Genomic DNA, 17,797 nt, shown 5'->3' with positions numbered 1-17,797 from the left:
TGCTTCTTTGTTTGTTTGTTTCTTTCTGTTTTTTTATTATATTTTTGTACTTGTTTACATGTTTTATTCTCTAAAGAGAGAAAAGAAGGGCCATGTAGTTGGGTGGATAGAGAGGTTGGGAGCATCTGGGGAGAGTTGTAAAAGGAAAACTGTGACTTGAATACATTAAACAAATTTTTTTTCATTAAAAAAATTAAATAGATCCCCACTCTTCACTCTGTAAGGCACACAGATAATTTACCTTATCTTTTCTCTGTTTTTCATCCTGGTACACCGTCCAGTGTTCTCCATCATTGCTGTAGGCTAGTTTGTATGAACCAACAAATTGCACATGACCAAAATCCTTAGCTCCTTGTGTAATGATGCCTGTCACTTTGGTAGGGACAAGAAGATCGACCTAAAAAGAGAAGACATCATTCCTTAAATGTCATGACTTAACCCATTGTAAATCTCTCAAACTCAAGAGATTAAAACTAATTTATGCTAAGTGGAAAAAAATCTCCTGGTTATTTGTACTTTGAAAGAGTGACTGCATAATCAGTGGCTTATATTTAGATTTTGTAATCAGTTGTCTAGTTCAAGATGTCTTGGACAACCATGCTGGCCATCTCAAGATAAAGTGATGGCTAGTTTAGCGCACTAGTTCTTATAGTTAACAATTTTACCTACATCGCAACCGTCTAACACTGAGTTTGAACATTTGTGCTTATAATGTAATATAGATACTTACTGATCAATCCAATCACTTAAAGACAAAATGCTCCCCAAAGGGCAAAACAAACAGTATTTGATATTTGACAATTAAATATTAAATAAGATTCTTACTGACTTTTGTGAATTTTGTTCAATTCAGGAATGCAAGAGTGATTGTTGCACTCTGAAAAATCTCCTTTCAGAAAATTATAATCTCTAATAATTTGAGGATGGAATCAAGTGTTCAAAGCTGAAGAACATGCAGAAGGGCAACTGGAGCAAAGGGAAAAAATAAGTATTAAAATATGAAAGTCTAATTGTAGGGTCTGAGGTGTTATAGTTTGTCTTCTCACAAAAAAAGTGAATGAAACCTATAAATATATCATATGAAACCCATAAATGTAGTTAATGAAAAACTAAACTATTATATATTAAAATTTTCAAAATATAAATGAAATCCAGGCACTGGGGATGCTTCTCATTAAATAATATAAGATAGTCCCAGAAACTTCCCCACTTAATTTTAAACTCATTCTTAACCTTTTTTACATTTTGCAACACTAAGAACTAAATTTAGAACGTTTCTTTTTTTTTTGGCAGGCGACTTTTGAAGTCACCTTTGCTTTTATTTGTGTCCCTTGATCTATAGCTTCCCTTTTTGCCTGTGCAAAGCACTGTCTTCCAACTATTTCCTGTGACTTAGTTCCTTGCTACATCCTTGATCTTATCTCTAACCACCACGATCCCACGAGTGACCTCAGTGCTTTCTAACACTGTTCTTTTGTTGCCATTTCAACTATGAGGTTGTAAGGTAATCCCAAATAGATGACCGTAGGTCAGGTATAGGCAGTGACTAACAATGAGTAGCTGGAGTGTATAAATAGCATATTGGTGACAAAACTACCCATCAAAATATGTAAAAATATTTCTACATGCTACGCTTTGAGATAACAGACACACACACACACACAAACGTACACGCACACACACACACACAAAGCATGCAAACAAATGTATATATGTGTGAGTTTATTTAAATTTATATGGAGTTTTTCTCATTTGAGAGATCCATTAAAGATAGTAAGCTAAATATCAATGATTGATTAAGGCAAAGGAATGCCTTTACTGTTTTGTGAAAGTTCATGAAACTATTTCAGAACAAAAGATGATCAATGTATAATGTCATTTAAAATACCCCATGAGTGAAGCAAGAATGTTGAAGGGCAAACATGCTATCCTGGGAGTGGTCCTGCTCACACTGTCTCTGAGTGTTTCTGGGCACCCCATATGTGGTGCTTTGACTGGGCACATGCTATGTTATCTTTTTACACATGAGGAAATAGATACTTAGAGAAGTCGCAAAACCACCACATATTCCAAAGGAGAATAGTGAATAAAAACCCTGAGATTCTATGTTATTTCTCCCCCTCCCTTCCCGCCACACCCAGGGTTCACATAAATTCTCTGATTAGTACATCATACTTTTATTCAAATGTCAATTATTTTATTTTTTTTTCTTTCTGGGACTAATGGATACTTTGGAAGGTATCACTACACTCGTTACATAAACAGAATATCAAGAAAAGTGAAAACAATGCTGAATCAATATTAGGAGAATTCTGTGAATTTTCACTCTGCTCTTCAGCTGACTCAGCTTAAAAATATGGGTAGCTTTTATTGTTACATATCCAAATTTCATTGCTCAGAGATACTTGGTCAAAGCCCGCTGTCAATCGTACTGTTCTTCATTCTGTTGGCATTCAAAACTGGTAAAAGAATGAGGGACCAGACATGAGCTACTGTGTACCATCATAGGCTACAAACACACAGGAACTCAACGGCTCAGGGGAATGAACGACTCGGCATTGACTCTTCAGCTCTCTAAATGTCTGAATCCTCGGCTCACATGTAAGAAGGAATCTTCCAGCATAGTTTTCTGTGGCGATTCCTACAGTGATCTGGGTGTCCTGAGGGGTGGAGATGTTTTTTTTCCTAAATTCTATGTCTTGGCGCTTGCCGACAAATATGTTTTTCGCCCACTCTCGCTGCTCTGTTTCCCTAGTTTTTTTTTTTTTTTTTTTTTTTAAATCTAGAAATGTTTTTCATTTCTCTTTCAGTTAAGCAAGCTTCTGTACTTAAACAGGCAGCATCGCCACAATCTGTTTTGACCTGGAGTTTATCCTAAAATTCCCTGCATTAAATTTAGAATTACCAGCTCTAAGAAGGCTTCTTTCAGTACAAAAATAATTTTTGACTCACATGTAAAATGAGCTTGCGGAAACGGCACACACAGAAGTCATCCAGAGCAAGACACTGTGAGAATTCTAGCCAGTGCCTTGGGTTCTCATGTAAATCTGAGTTAAAGGGGAACTACAGACTTTGTAGACTAAAGACTACTCCAGTGGACCTCACTTCCTGAGGTTTCACTCAAACTATTGACAGCACTGGGCTGGCTCAAAGCTTGACATTTGGCATAGTTCATTATGCCGTATCTCTGAATCTGATTGACACAAACCTGTCATGTAATAAGTTCTTAGCAAAAGTCTTGTTAGTTTCAACTGAAGCTGATGCCTTAGTTGGTCCCACAAACAGGAACAAACTTATGGCTGAGAAAGCCATTGCATGTCCTCCCAGAAAATGCTATCTGGTTTAATCTAGCGCTTGCTATATGACATAATATTTTTGGTCAAGGAAATGAAGTATTGTAGTTGTAGCAAATAGATTACTGGCAAAAGCAACCAGTTAATAATTCTTTCTTATTTCAAAACTCAATTTTAAGAGTTGGTGATTCTCCCATAGCTGGAAGTGATGACTCCTTACTGATCATGTGTGCTTTTCTTTCTTTCTCAGTCTTTCATCAGAAAAGTTAAGTGAACCCCTGTCCTGGGTTTTATGAAAATAAAATGAGTGTGCATCTGAGCACACATATAATATATTAGAGTGAGTAATATGAAGGGCATTAATTAGAAGATAAGAAAACAGTTAAATATTCTGTCAGACCCTGATAAAAAGCTATAGAAATGGGGGAATGGGTATCTAGATGCATGTATATAAACATATGCATACAGTAAACATAAATGAGAGAAAGAGCCATGGATTTGAAGGAATATAGGAAGGGTGCATGGGAGAGCTGAAAGGCTACTTTGATAATATGTTCAGAACATATACAAAGATAATCATTTCTTCTTAAAGATTGAGAGAAAATTTGATATACCCAAAGTTCTTATTTATGAGTAAAATTGTTAACAGAAATATCGCAAACAAATTTTATAACATATTTTACATCACTGTTTAAATATTATTTTGTACATAATATCAATGTAGTACAAACCTGTTACATTCAAACATTTAGGTCTTGTATATACTCAGTAGAAATATACTTTCTTTGCGTGTTATTAACCCATTGTTGGATCTGTGAATGCACAGCCCACTTATATTACAGGCAAAATATTTAGTGGAAATTTGTTTTCAGTAGACATGGGATATTATGTATGCTGGACCTGTGTGATAGAGCTACACACTTGTCTACACAAATACTTATCTTATCTAAACATTGAATCAAACAATTATATACAATGTCAGTTAGGTTGAGGTCACACAATAACTCCTACTTGCATTTGAACAATGTTGTTATCATATATTGACTGTTCTTGCAGTGGGAGCACAAGCCAATCAGATAGTGTGTTATTTTATCATGATTTATTATTCACTTTCAAGTATCTGATTTGATCTTAATCTTCTAAGACTTAGAATCTTTAAATGATGTGTATGCTTATATATGTATTCTAGGACCCATTATTATAATCTCTGTAGTGAAATGGTTAATTTCAAAGGTAGTTTTAACCATTTAAAACACCAATTGGTTTTCTTATGCTATATTTTAACAGTAAAATTTGAGTAATTAAAATCATATGCACAGTGCTAGGAGAGGCTTTTTGAGTGCAGGTGGTTGTGCTCTATTATGTTTGCAGGACATCTGTCATGTGGCAACATTCCAAATATCCAGTTCTCTCCTGTCCTGGACTCAAGTTAGAGAAAATTCTACATTTAATGTCTCCATTCAATTACAAAATATGCAGAGATGTATGTCAGGTTGAACTTCATCTCCCACTGGCTGTCAGCTTATAATGGTTAACTTTCTAAACTGATAAATTTAGAACTATGCTAACTGTTTGGCTGAATATTTTAACTTAATGATACAAGTAGTTTGGTAATTAATAGTGTGTTCGATTTAACCATTTAATTTTAATAATTTTTTTTCATGGTAAAAGTAATTGCGTGCTGAATAGCAATTTTTATGAAGGAGATAAAAGTAACTTTGTCTCCCAGGGGCAATTGGCCCTTTTCTTTGTTTATGTTTATGATTCTGAAAAAAATCTAACATTTAGCATTAACATAGAACTTTATAGATTATTTTAAATTATTAAATATCTATTTTTCTTTAATTAATTTATTCATTTTACATCCTGATCACAGCCCCCCTCTCCTCCCAATGATGAAATATTAGCTTTAAATATAAGTCCTACTTTGCCTTTCATTTTGTAATAAATATCAAAGCCTAAAACAACTTGAGGAAGGAAAAGATTTATTTACATTGCAGATTAGAGTCCATCACTAAGGAAAGCTAGGACAGGAACTCAAAGTAAGGATTTGGAGACAAGACTTGAAATAGAGACTATGTAAGAATGTTGCTTACTGGATTTCTCCTGTCTCTCATTTGACTATATTTCTTGTACAGTCAAAGCCCATCTGCCTAAGGATGATAATGCCACAGTGGATTGAGTCCTCCAAAACTACTTATCAATGAGGAAAATTCTCTACGTACAAGCCCACAAACTAATGTGATGGGGGGATTTCTCAGCTGATGATTCATCTTCCCAAATATGCTGTGTTCTGTCAAGTTGACATTAATGTTTACCTTGACATTCCATACCAGAGGTTGCTTAAATCTTTGATCCATTAACATGTATGCAGGCTTTACTGTTCTTATCACCTTACTATGAAATGTTTAACTTATAGTAATTTAGGGTAGATATTGTTCATATGGAATTCCATGATAGTCACTTATAAATAAAAACAAATGTGTTCTGTTCTTCAGTATTTCTACTAAAGTCAACCTTTTCAGAAAATCCCATTATTCTTACCATCTAGTCACAAGATAACTTTTTAAAAAACAGAGACTAATAAAAGAAAATTATAAGTAACACAAGATATACAGATTGTGAAAATAATGGTATCAGGGAAAACAGGAAGAATATGGTTGCAGTGAGCTCCAATTGTACTACCTGAAGTTAACACTGCTTTCTTCTTTATTCTTTTGTTTTTACATAATTCCTGCATCAAAATATTGTCATATGTTTAGCTCACAGTGTACATGCAGCTTTGTAATTTTGTATGTTGTATTTTTGTATCTTGATTGCTTTGCATATAATCGTCATGGTAATAATAATAATTAATAATAAAATAAGTTTAATAATAAGTTGTGGTGAGTATATTATATGCTTTATTATAGATACATGCTCTATGAAAATTATTTTATCAGTTCCTCTTGATAGTCATTTGTCTGCAGTTCTTTTATCCACAGCCTGAATATATGCTAAGCTCCATTTATGTTTCATTGCTCATTGCTGTTCTGTTTCTTTATGGACAGAAAGAACCTGCTATTTGAATCACAGCATGCGTTGTTTCAATTTGCTCTGCAATAATAGGCTTTCATCCATTGTATGAGTATTTCCCTCTACTGTTCACAAAATCTCTCCTGTAGAAATGTTTATGTTTATGAGACCCCCAATAACGAGGGAATATTAAATTTAATGTCCTGAAATGGCACTGAATGATGTTTAATTTTCATTTTCCTATATATAGATTATCCTCTTTAATGTTCTATTACAGATCTTCTGCTTCACATTTGAGTGGCTACTTATATGTTATTGATATAATGCCTAGTATTTGCATTTCCCATAGATGATCATGTACTTTTATTTTATATTTGACCCTGACTTGGTTAGGATTTCTATTACTCTAAAGAGACACTATGACCATGTCAACTCTTATAAGAGAAAATATGTAATTGGTGGCTGGCTTACATTTCAGAGGCTCAGTACATTTGTTGTCATGTGGGAAACTTGGCAGTGTGCAGGCAGACATGGTGCTGGAGAAGCTACATCCAGTACTACGTCCAGTTATGAAGGCAGCAAGAAAAAAAAATGCCATACAGTGCCTGGCTTGAGCATCTGAGATCTCAAAGCTTGCTCCCAGTGACACAATTTCTCCCACAAGACCATACCTGCTTCAACAAGGTCACACCTCCTGGTAATGCCACCCCCTATGGGCCTATGCAAGCCAGTTTTATTTAAACCACCACTGACACTATAAAATTTTAAGCTTTCCTTACTCAAATTTAGCAATATCTTTGTATTGTACACGACTTTGTATCTTAAAAGGCCTATAAAATTGCATGAGCTAAAAATTATTTACATATGTAGTAATTTCTGTCTTTTCCCTTACTTTTTAAATTCAATTTTAAAATTATGCTATCATGAATACATATTTACATGTGTGTGAATATGTGCATACATGCACAAATATGAACACCTGTGTGATTACAAAGCTTACTTAAAGAGATGTGTGTGTGTGTGTGTGTGTGTGTGTGTGTTGTGTGTTATGGGAGCATACTATACTTTTATAATTATATATTTTTCTGATTGTTTAGTGACATGTTTTTCTGCATTTCTGGCTGATTGCTCATTACAAAATTTATGCTTTCTTTTTGAAATTATTACAATCAATCATCATTATTTACTAGAATATCTCTTGGTAAGAATTTCACTTATGCTTATTGGGTAAATGAGATGGATTTTTCACAAGCTACACTGCGTTCCTTGAGAAAACAATTGAACTTAAAGGGCTTCTTTTGTCTCATATGTATCTTCTTTTACGTTTTATTTTTTGAGAATTTCATATATAAGCACTGTATTTCTATATTTTAAATTATTCATTCTGCTTTTTGAATTCTTTTTATTGGATATTTTATTTATTTATATTTCAGATGTCATCCCCTTTTTCCATTTTCCCTCCCTAGAAGCCTCCATCCCATTCCCCCCTCCTCCCTTTTGTTTTTATACCATTTTAATTATATGCAAGTATTAAGGTCAATTCTATGTTAAGGAACTAGCAATACAATAGATGCAAGGAACATGCATGACAGACAATAAACACAAATTGTCAAAGAACAAGCAAGGCAATAAGGAAAGTTCCGTGAACACTCTCGTGATCATCACTGTTTCTAAGGGCTTATCAGGATGACCAAAATATCTGTGCCTACTTGCCTGTCCTAGCCCAAAGTCATTTTCATGTCTGAAGCCTACTTCCTTGTTCTAGCCTAAGATTTAGATTTCTAAATGAAATTACTTTTTTGTTCTAGCCTAATATTTAGATTCCTGCCTGAAATTACTTCTTCGTTCTAGCCTAATATTTAGATTCCTGCCTGAAGCCTATTTTCTTGTTCTTAGCCCATGTCAGCTCTTGCAAAGTAGCCCCAAAAGCTCTCCGCATCTCCCCCTTTTTGATTTCATAAATAAGACTGAGCCTGTCTTAAGTCATTCTGACAAGAATGTCTTCCTTATTCATTGTGGAATATGCATTATTAAAAGCAATGCTCTTCTGTCTTAGGTTAGTAAGGCTCTGTGCAGAATCTTACCCATTCTTGGCTTGCTATCTTGTTAAATCAATAACTTTGTCTGGAATTCCTTTTTCAGTTTCAAGCCATGTACTTTGACTGCCAACATGGTGATAATGTTAAAGACAAGCTTTAACATGATGGGCAGGAATAAAAGTATTCCTAGGACAAAAAGGACTAGCATGATCAAGCTATATATACCATTCTTGAAACTTGACCAAAATGGAAATACTAACCTCAGGCCATGGATAATTTTATCAGCAGTATGTGCCACATCAATGCTCAGCAGAGCAGCATTTTTTAGATTCATAAGTTCACTATGCAAAGTTAAAACATCCAGAGAGCTGTTGGCATAATGCCAAATACACTCCAAGTATCTTTAAACTTTTTCCTAATTATAATGACTACTTCTGTAAATTTTAGAACAGGAATCCAAAGATACTTGACATGAGACTGGAGATGGCTCTTTATTCTTAAACTCTGAACCTCCTTCCAATAATTTGAATAAAATAAAGAGCATCAATCAATTGTTCCAAATGCCTATCTAAATCCTCTTGTATATTCAACACACTAGTAACATTTTTTTCTTTTGACTTCTTAACCCTAAAACCAATACTGAAGATTTACTTTTAAGTTTTCTTATTTGTAGCATTTTGCCTATCAAAAATCAGTTTTTTAATCCTACCCTGTAATCTTAGAGAGTTTTCCCACTTGTCTTTAATGATAGTATTTTTATCTTTAGTAATGTATCCACAGCACTTGAATGTTTAACTTCCATGGATAAACATTGTTACTATGCCTCCCTCATCATCTTAGCATTCACTTCACTCCCATTATTCTTGAGAATAGCATCTTTACATAAAGTCCTGCAACCTGTTCAATATGCAGAAAAGGCAATTGGTCTTCTCATGCTTTTATCACATCCTCTGAACTCTTTCCTTTCTTTGTTGTACTGCATATTTAAAAAAGAATCACTTTGTAACGTATATTGTTTTCTACTGAGATTTGAGAAGACAGAAGAATCCCTACATTTTTATCATTAACCACTGAGAATGTTTTTATCAATCATCTTCCCTCAGGAATTTGCTTTTCTTTTCTTTCAGATCTTCCTATATCAGTGCTGTCTCTGGCATCCTTTCCAATGCCCAGCAGACCTTTACATGGTTCAAATGAAGCTAGTTAAAGGACAATTCTCTTCTATTCCTACTGTGTTTCTTCAAATAGGATGCTATTTTTTATATAATACAAAATTTGAAGTAGTCTTTATATTTAATTAAATGGAGATTTTGTTTGAATAACCATTTTCCTATTAGTTAATTTACTTATTATATCATTTCCAGTTTTTGTCTCAAGATGCAGAATCTCAAGGTGAGGAAATTACATTTGATATCTATCTTTTGCCCAGTGTACAAGGGGTATTGCTGTAATGTTAATAGAATGAACAGTTTCACAGATTAGAATAAAATCAGCAGCTCATGTGTTGTATCCTCTGTTTTGCTTGAGTAGTTTAGAGTACTGGGCATTGGATTCTCTTTGTCATTGGATGTAATAGAGCAAAGAGAAGGGAAACACTGATGTGAGGTTTGAGTTTCTGGTTTCAATAAAGTTTCCACTAGGTCCTGACTGGCATACGTTTGGTTTAAGCCTTGGTTCTAACAATTTGGTGTCAGAATCTCATAATATGGTTATAAAAGACACCTCCCTTAGATTGGAAAATCTGTGTGCATACTTCACCAAGTTAAGAAAGGGTCAAAGCTACAGCAATATTCATCAATAAATTGAATGAGTTAAAATGATATAAGTGAATTTTTCAAAAGCTCAATACAGAAAGACTTAAATTTGACTCTGTTTTATCATATCTGACGGTTTTGGAATGACTACTCAAATCCCATGAGACTGTTCATACTAGAAATTTTACCTAAATGGAATTTATTGAAATATAAAATCTCAAAAACAATTTTTAAATGCCAGTAAACTAATATAAATTTTATAAAATATACTTGGATTGAAATAATGTGGATGGCTAGCCTTAATATGCTGCTGCTTATTTGCTTAAATAATGCTCTACTGAGAAGGAATACTTATTTCTTTTGTTATCTTATAATAAATAGACCATTGCAATAGTACATTACATTATTTTTACTTTTGAATTGTTTTAAAAACTGATGCTTAATTATAGTTCTTAATAATTAATGTTAACATGTTAGCTATTACCTTTTTTTCCAACTTCTATATTCTAAAAAATCCAAGAAGAAGAATCACTGTTTTCTTAGAGTGTTATTGAAAGTGACTTTCTGCTGAGTTCATCAAAAACAAGGTTGCCTCAGGAGAGAGTAGAATTAACATATCTTCTTCCAAGAACTTTCAAGATTGATTCTGATTAGGCAGGGACCTTGGCTTATTTAATCTATGAATAAAATTTAGAATGTTCCTTAATTGAATCATTCTACAACTGACAGAGTTGGGAACTATTTAATACAAGCCATTGATCGAAGAGTATAGCAATATATAATAATATTTTGGGATGGATTAAAAACTATTAAAGTAAAACTGAATGAGAAAACAAATAACTTTGTTAATAATAACTTCCATATAATTTAGAAAGCAATAATATCTCTTTTAGGTTAAAATTGAGATAATTTGTTATTCATCAATTTCTAAAATCTCATTTATCTTATATAGTCAAAATTTGGCTTCATGTTCTTGAAAAGCTTTCTGAAAATATCATTGAGGATTACCTTAACAATTCATCTTACCCCAAGGACACTTGCTTAACCACATTTATTGTGGCTTTATTTATAAAATCCAAAAATTGAGAATAGCCTAAGTATCCTGCAACAGAAGAACGGACAAAGAAATGTGATACAGCTACACAGTTGAAAATTACTCAGAAGTTTAAAAAAGTGATATCATGAACTTTCAAGAAAATGGATGGAACCAGAAAAAAAAATCATCTTGACTGTAACCCAAACCCAGAAAGATAAATTTGTTCATATGTGGATATTAAGTTAAGTAAATGATATTTAAGCTACAATCTTCAGACCTAGAGAGGCTAGATAAAGAGGAAAGTTCTTGGTGGGTGGGTGGGGATAAACCTCCCTGAGAAGGAGAAATAGAATAGATTACATACATGAATGGACTTGGAATGGGTGAGGAGGGGTATTGAGAGAATAAATGGAGAAACTGAGGGAGGACAGGGTACAGGGAGAGAACACAGCTGGAATTGAAGGGCTATTAGGAAAGATATGGAAACTTAGTACAGTAGAAACTTCCTAAAACATATGAAGATGACCTTAAATATGGTCTTATTATGAAAGATATGGAGTTTCAACTGGCCATCTCTTTTCACCAAACAAGGATCCCAGTAGCAGGACTGGGTTTAATTCAATTGAATTGTTAGTCAAGAGTGTCCAATAGAAATCCCCAAGTAATCCAGGCTGTTGCTAACACAAAGTATTAATCTCCACAAAGTGACAGAAGGACCTCATTGCTGAAGACAACACCCGCATACCTTATTGAACATAGTGAAGTCAAGTGAGTACCTATGTAGAACCTTCACACCAATGTTCTAATCTCTTTGGTGTGGGAAGGTACTCTTCAGGCTACTGCAAGATAATCGCAAACACAATTCCATCCAAAAAAAAACCCTTTTACCCTCAATCTGCCCTGCCTGCAAAATATGCTAGAGCAATGGTGGCACAGAACTTATGGGAGTAGCCAACCAATGTCTGATTTGACTTAAGGCCTGTTCATAAGAACAAACCCATCCCCAACACAACATGGGAAATCAAGAACCAGAGAAAAGATAACCTAGAGACCTAGGATATATACCAAACACTACTGACCTATAAAAATAAGTATCAGTAAAATTATTCCTAATTATATTATGGTATACTCATAGATCAGTGCCTTATTAAGCCACCATCAGAGAAGCTTCCTCTAGCAGCAGAGGAGAACAGATGCAGAGACCCACAGGCAGATATTATATGGAGAGATAATCTAAATTGGAGATTTCCATCAGATCAATGGAACCCCTCAGAAGAAAAGGTAGAAAAAAATGAAAGAGCCAGAGGCTATGGAGGACATCAGTAGAACAATACCCTCTCAATCAACTAGCAAAATACATATGAGCTCACAGAGACTGAGGCAGCAAGCATAGGACCCACATGGATCTGTTTTTAGCTTAGTATTCTTATGGGATTCCTGAGTGTGAGAACGAGTAGGTCTCTGACTCTTTTGCCTATCATCTCAACTCTTTTTTTCTCCTGTTTGGTTGCTGTGACCAACTTCAATATGACAGCTTTTGATTGATCTTATTGTATTTTGTTTATCATATTGGTTATTTCTTAGAACCATGTTCCTTTCTAATAAGAGACAGAAAGGGTGTTAAAGGAGTTAAAGGAGCCAGGGAGGAACTAGGGACAGTTGAATGAAGGGAACTGTAATCAGGATATATTGTATGAGAAAGTAGTCTATTTTTAATATGAGAAAAATGAATTATGTTAATAAATCTAAATTTAGCAAAAGACATCTTGAGTAATTATCATATATTTTGAGTACTCAAAATCACCAATAAACATACATACTATGTATGTTGTTATATATATTTTTATATATTCTTAATTTGTTAGCTACAAATGAAAAGAAAATTTGAAGGTAAATATTTAGAGAAAAAAGAAAACATACAGAAAAAATACAGAGAAAAAAACTGAACCATGTTTATTGAAGATGAAATGACTGGCAATGTTAGGCAAGCTGCCACAGTACTTAATGGAGTTTTGTAAATTCTTCTTGCTGGAGGGTCTATGTGTCTACAATTGAAATAAAATTCTCAAAAGTTTTAAATCATTCTTGTATCATTTTGATTTATTAGACCAGAAGAACATAATTTTAAACTTTTCTAATCTAAACTGGATATATATGTGTTTTATGGTAATTAACTTTTAGGCTAAGACAACAATAGTGAAGCAAAGAGTGTCAGATGTGCTATTTTTTTTCTTTTTTGAGTACACTCAAGTAAGTAGTAAGAACAAGGCCTCACAGAAATCAGTCATGAGGTCAATACTTCAAAATGTTTGAGCACAGCATACCCTCAATGTTAATAGTTAAAGCAAAACCACATAGGGTGTCTCAGAGGCTATAGAAAGACATGGGATGACTCAACAGGCTCAGTACCATGGATGTATTGAAGCAGTATGCTCTATTACAAAAAGGTGACTGCCCCAAAGGATATGCACAGTAAGTATATTTTATCCAAAATATAAAATGAACACATGATACAAAGATACCGATAAAATGGATATACATTATTTCTAGTCAAAAGTGTTAGTAGTACTGTTGACACTATAATTGTAATAGAACCCAGTCCTTAATGGGTTTTATAGGATGGTTTATTTCCCTAACATCAGTCATGAGAAGTTATCCCAGGACTATACTACATATCTTTAGATTTTTCTCACAGAATATTTATAAAATATATATAATTTATTTATTCATACTTATGTATATGTATTGCATAAGTATGTTATATAAATCTGTTCATGTATTTATGTTCATTTCCATTTCTTTTCCTGAGTGGAACTAAGAATTAACGATTTTATACTTGTGACTCTAGTCTTAAAATATCTCCTTTAGATACAGACTTCTATATCTCATCAATTACCCCTTTATATAGTATTTACCTTGTCAAATTTATTAAGATGTAGAAAATATAACAGTGTAGTATAGAAATATAATTTGTATATATTCTTATGAGTATACCCTACAGTACAATATAATTTGAAAATATCTATAGGGAAGCTCATACCTGGAGTATGGATAACATAGTGTTTTGGCTTGAAATGAGATCTATAATTTTCATAAAATGTGTTACTCTTGACTGCTTGCAAAAAGTATTTTGCTTCCATTTTCTTTCCTTTGAGAAATGACATTACATTTGCACTTTCTGAATGTATATGCTTATTTCAGGTCTTATATAAGGACTAATTCCCTTGTGCAATCAGCTCCAAGGGCCCTCATGTTTATAAAATCATATTCTTTAGTATTGAAATTATTCATGCACTATTTTTCGATTATTGTGAAATAGCTCTTAAACTACAGTCTTAAATTAGATGTGGGATTATGAATCACTTGAACTAAACTCATTATATTAAACTTATTTATTTTTTGCATACATAGTCAAGATTTTTAACAACTTCCAAAGTTATACTTTACTTTGCTATAATTTACTTGTAGAATTAAATAAGAAATTTGTGATGCCAATTTCACATCACTAGATTATCTTGACATAACTGTATTTAATATCTCATAGGAAGCATCAGGATAAAAATTGCTGACTTATTTTTTTATTATTTATTTTTGAGGCAGGGTCTTATAGGAAGCATCAAGATAAAAATTGCTGACTTATTTTTTTATTATTTATTTTTGAGGCAGGGTCTTACTTTATAGCTTTGGGAATCCTGGAATTAGTGATGTATACCAGGCTGGCCTCAAACAGACAGATCTGCCTGTCTCTGCTTCTTTTGTACTGGGATTTAAGGCATGAGACAGCCACCAATACTCTTTAACTGTAGTTCTAACTTGAAAACAAATTGAAAGTATCACAAACATATTCTGTAATACAAATTATTTTTTTTGGTATTTATGCATTTAAGGGTCTTGAAATCCAAATAAATCTTAATGAAATTCTTACATTGATTCAAGAAAAGAAAAAACCATATAATGTTACTGGTCAAAATGATATTAAACTATAATATCAGAAGTTATTTTTACAATAAAACATAGAAGTAGAGAAGCAACAAAAGTAGAGATAAAAATTGTACCTAAAGAAGTTATTTTGATGCCTTTTCCATTAGTAAGAAATCTTGTACATTTCAAAAAACGCTAAAAGATATATTAGTTTATAGATGGAATAGAAGAATCCTTGCTACTGCTTGTTCTAGATGTAGTCACTGCAAGAATAATACTAGTGTCTCCTTGAAGGCTCTCTGAAGGGGACTGAGGAGAGCCAGAATAGAGGTCACAGATATACTTACTCACTTTAATACACTATGTTGCTAAAACTGTGACCGTATGTTGGAATGAACTATGTCCAATTGTTGCTCATTCATTTTTCTTAAAGGACAACAGCAAATGACATTGATCAGAATTTAACAGAGCATACCAGGAATGAGAACCTTCTTGGCTGCTAGAAGCATTGTAAAGTAAATGATGAAGAACAACTGAAATAACACTATCTTTTGAAAATTCTTTCACTACAGCAGTCGATGTAACTGCATTTTCAAGTTGTAAAGACTTATTAAAAATAATACAATAAAACCCAAGCACGAAAAAATACATTTAACAATTTTGCCTTGAGTGTTTTTTCTAATATAGATTTTTTTTGGTGAATATATTTTATTGAATTGAGAACTTTACCATTTATCATTTATTTACTATAAAACTAGAAAACCATGATTAGATATTAAATTTAATCAAATTGTATTCCTTTCATTTTGAGATAATCATGAATATTCCTCAGTTAAGATATAAAAGCTACACAATTAATACTGAAGGAATCAAGTAACTAAAATTTCGACAATATCAGTCTGAACACCTCCATCCTGTTCCTGTACTATCTTATTTATAGGTATTTCTTGCTAAATCCTTTAAATTTCTCTACTTTTCAAGTATAGTTATAGCTCTTTCTTTCTGTCTCTCTATCTGACTCTGTCTCTCTGTCTCTCCTTCTGTCACTTTCTATCTCTCTCTCTCTCTGCCTCTCTGTCCTCCCTGTCTGTCTGTAAGCTCTTGGGTACGAATTCAGCCAGATGGCTGCCTATTTGCTGCCATGCCTTCCACCGTGATGGCCATGGACTCATTCTTTGAGATTGCAAGCCCAACCCAGTTAAATGCATTCTTTTGTAGATCACTTTGTTCATGATGTCACTTTACAGCAATAGAAAAGTAACTAAGAGAATCCTAGCGGATGCATTTCTAAAATTAAACTTTCACACATTCTTGAAATAGATGAATCTTTACTAGTAAATGTATTTACACTTTGAATGATACACTTTTATTTCTGGATGTTTTATTAAAACATTTGCATCAATATTCAAATGTGAAATTTCCATCCTTTTTTTCTTTGTTTAATGTGCTTATTTTAGTTCTGGTTCATGAAAGTCATTATTTCACAAAACAGAGTTACAAAAAAACCTATTTTATTCTATTTATATTATTATATTATTTCAAGAATAAAATAGATTTCTCTCCAAGAAAAAGCATCTGAAAGGAAAAGAAATGAAACTTGAAAGTTGAAATTCAGATTCAATTTCTGTAACAGTGATAAGAGTGTTTTCAGAATTTTTTGTTTGTTACTCCTTTAATTTTTTTCTAAACACAAAATGCATATGATTTTAGTATAGTTCTGAATTTCACCATGTATTATAAATATGTCCTTTCTATTAAATTTAAGTTTAGTGGCATAAATATTTATAGTGGAGTTTTCCACTTAATATGCATCTCTGTTCCATTTTTAAGTAGTAGTCATTTTATCATTTCATATAATTTGTTAGAGATTATCAACTTGTGATTTCTTTACTTTTTCAAAGAATAACCTTTAAATATTCAAATGAAATATTTCTTTTTATGGAAAAGTAAGCATTTTATCTTATATGTATCACTAACAATTATGGTCTACAGAACAAGTTCCAGGAGAGCCAGGGTGACACAGAGAAACCATATCTCAGGATAATAATAATAATAATAATAATAATAATAATAATAATAATAATAATTTGAAGAAAAAGGGAAAAGGAATATAATTGTAATATGTATTCACTTTAACAATAAATCCTGTATAGATTTGCTATGTATATAGACACAAAATCTTTATTAAAAAGAATATAATACGTTTTATAATGATAAATCAATGAAAAGATAGAACATATTTCATATTGTGCAGCCAAGTTATTTAGAGTCTAATTGTCCCAGATGTTCTATAAGTTTCAACTCTTCCATTAGAATTTTATAATAATTTTCTGAATTAACATAAAATTCATTGGCAAATAAACAAAAGAATGACCAAGACAATTCAAATAGATGTTTGACTCAAACCCACTAGTGGTAGTGGGAGGGAAGGGGTGGGAGTGTGAGATTAGGAGCTACTTCTACCTAATGCTAGGCCTTAAAGAAAATAGGACTTCATAATTATTGATCAGTACAGCCTTGAGGAGAGAAATACAGGCAATTGTAATTGAATGAAGACAGAATTGTGCCACTTACGAGTTTGTTGGGAGACACAAATGGCATTCCGAATCAATGGAAGTAGATTCAACAAACAACAGAGCAGAAATTGACCATTTGTAAATAAGACATAAAGTGTTTCTTTTTACCATCTGCTAAAGTAAATTCCTCAAGACTAAACTTCTTTAATGTAAAGCAAAACTT

General features: G+C 32.8%; 1 protein-coding gene across 4 annotated transcripts in view; it reads right to left on the bottom strand.

The window, feature by feature from the left end:
- Window positions 1–17,797, bottom strand: part of Edil3 (EGF like and discoidin domains 3) — a 441,307-nt gene that overhangs the window by 29,399 nt on the left and 394,111 nt on the right. For all 4 annotated transcript variants that reach the window (XM_076927109.1, XM_076927108.1, XM_076927110.1 and 1 more), the window contains one exon: window positions 242–397. In XM_076927109.1, the coding sequence (XP_076783224.1) occupies window positions 242–397 (156 nt within the window). The remainder of the gene's footprint in view (window positions 1–241; window positions 398–17,797) is intronic.

This window comes from Arvicanthis niloticus, chromosome 29 (genome assembly GCF_011762505.2).
Source record: "Arvicanthis niloticus isolate mArvNil1 chromosome 29, mArvNil1.pat.X, whole genome shotgun sequence".
Taxonomy (NCBI): domain Eukaryota; kingdom Metazoa; phylum Chordata; class Mammalia; order Rodentia; family Muridae; genus Arvicanthis; species Arvicanthis niloticus.
The sequence above is the reverse complement of the archived record's forward strand: the minus strand, read 5'-3'. Positions and strand labels throughout refer to the sequence as shown.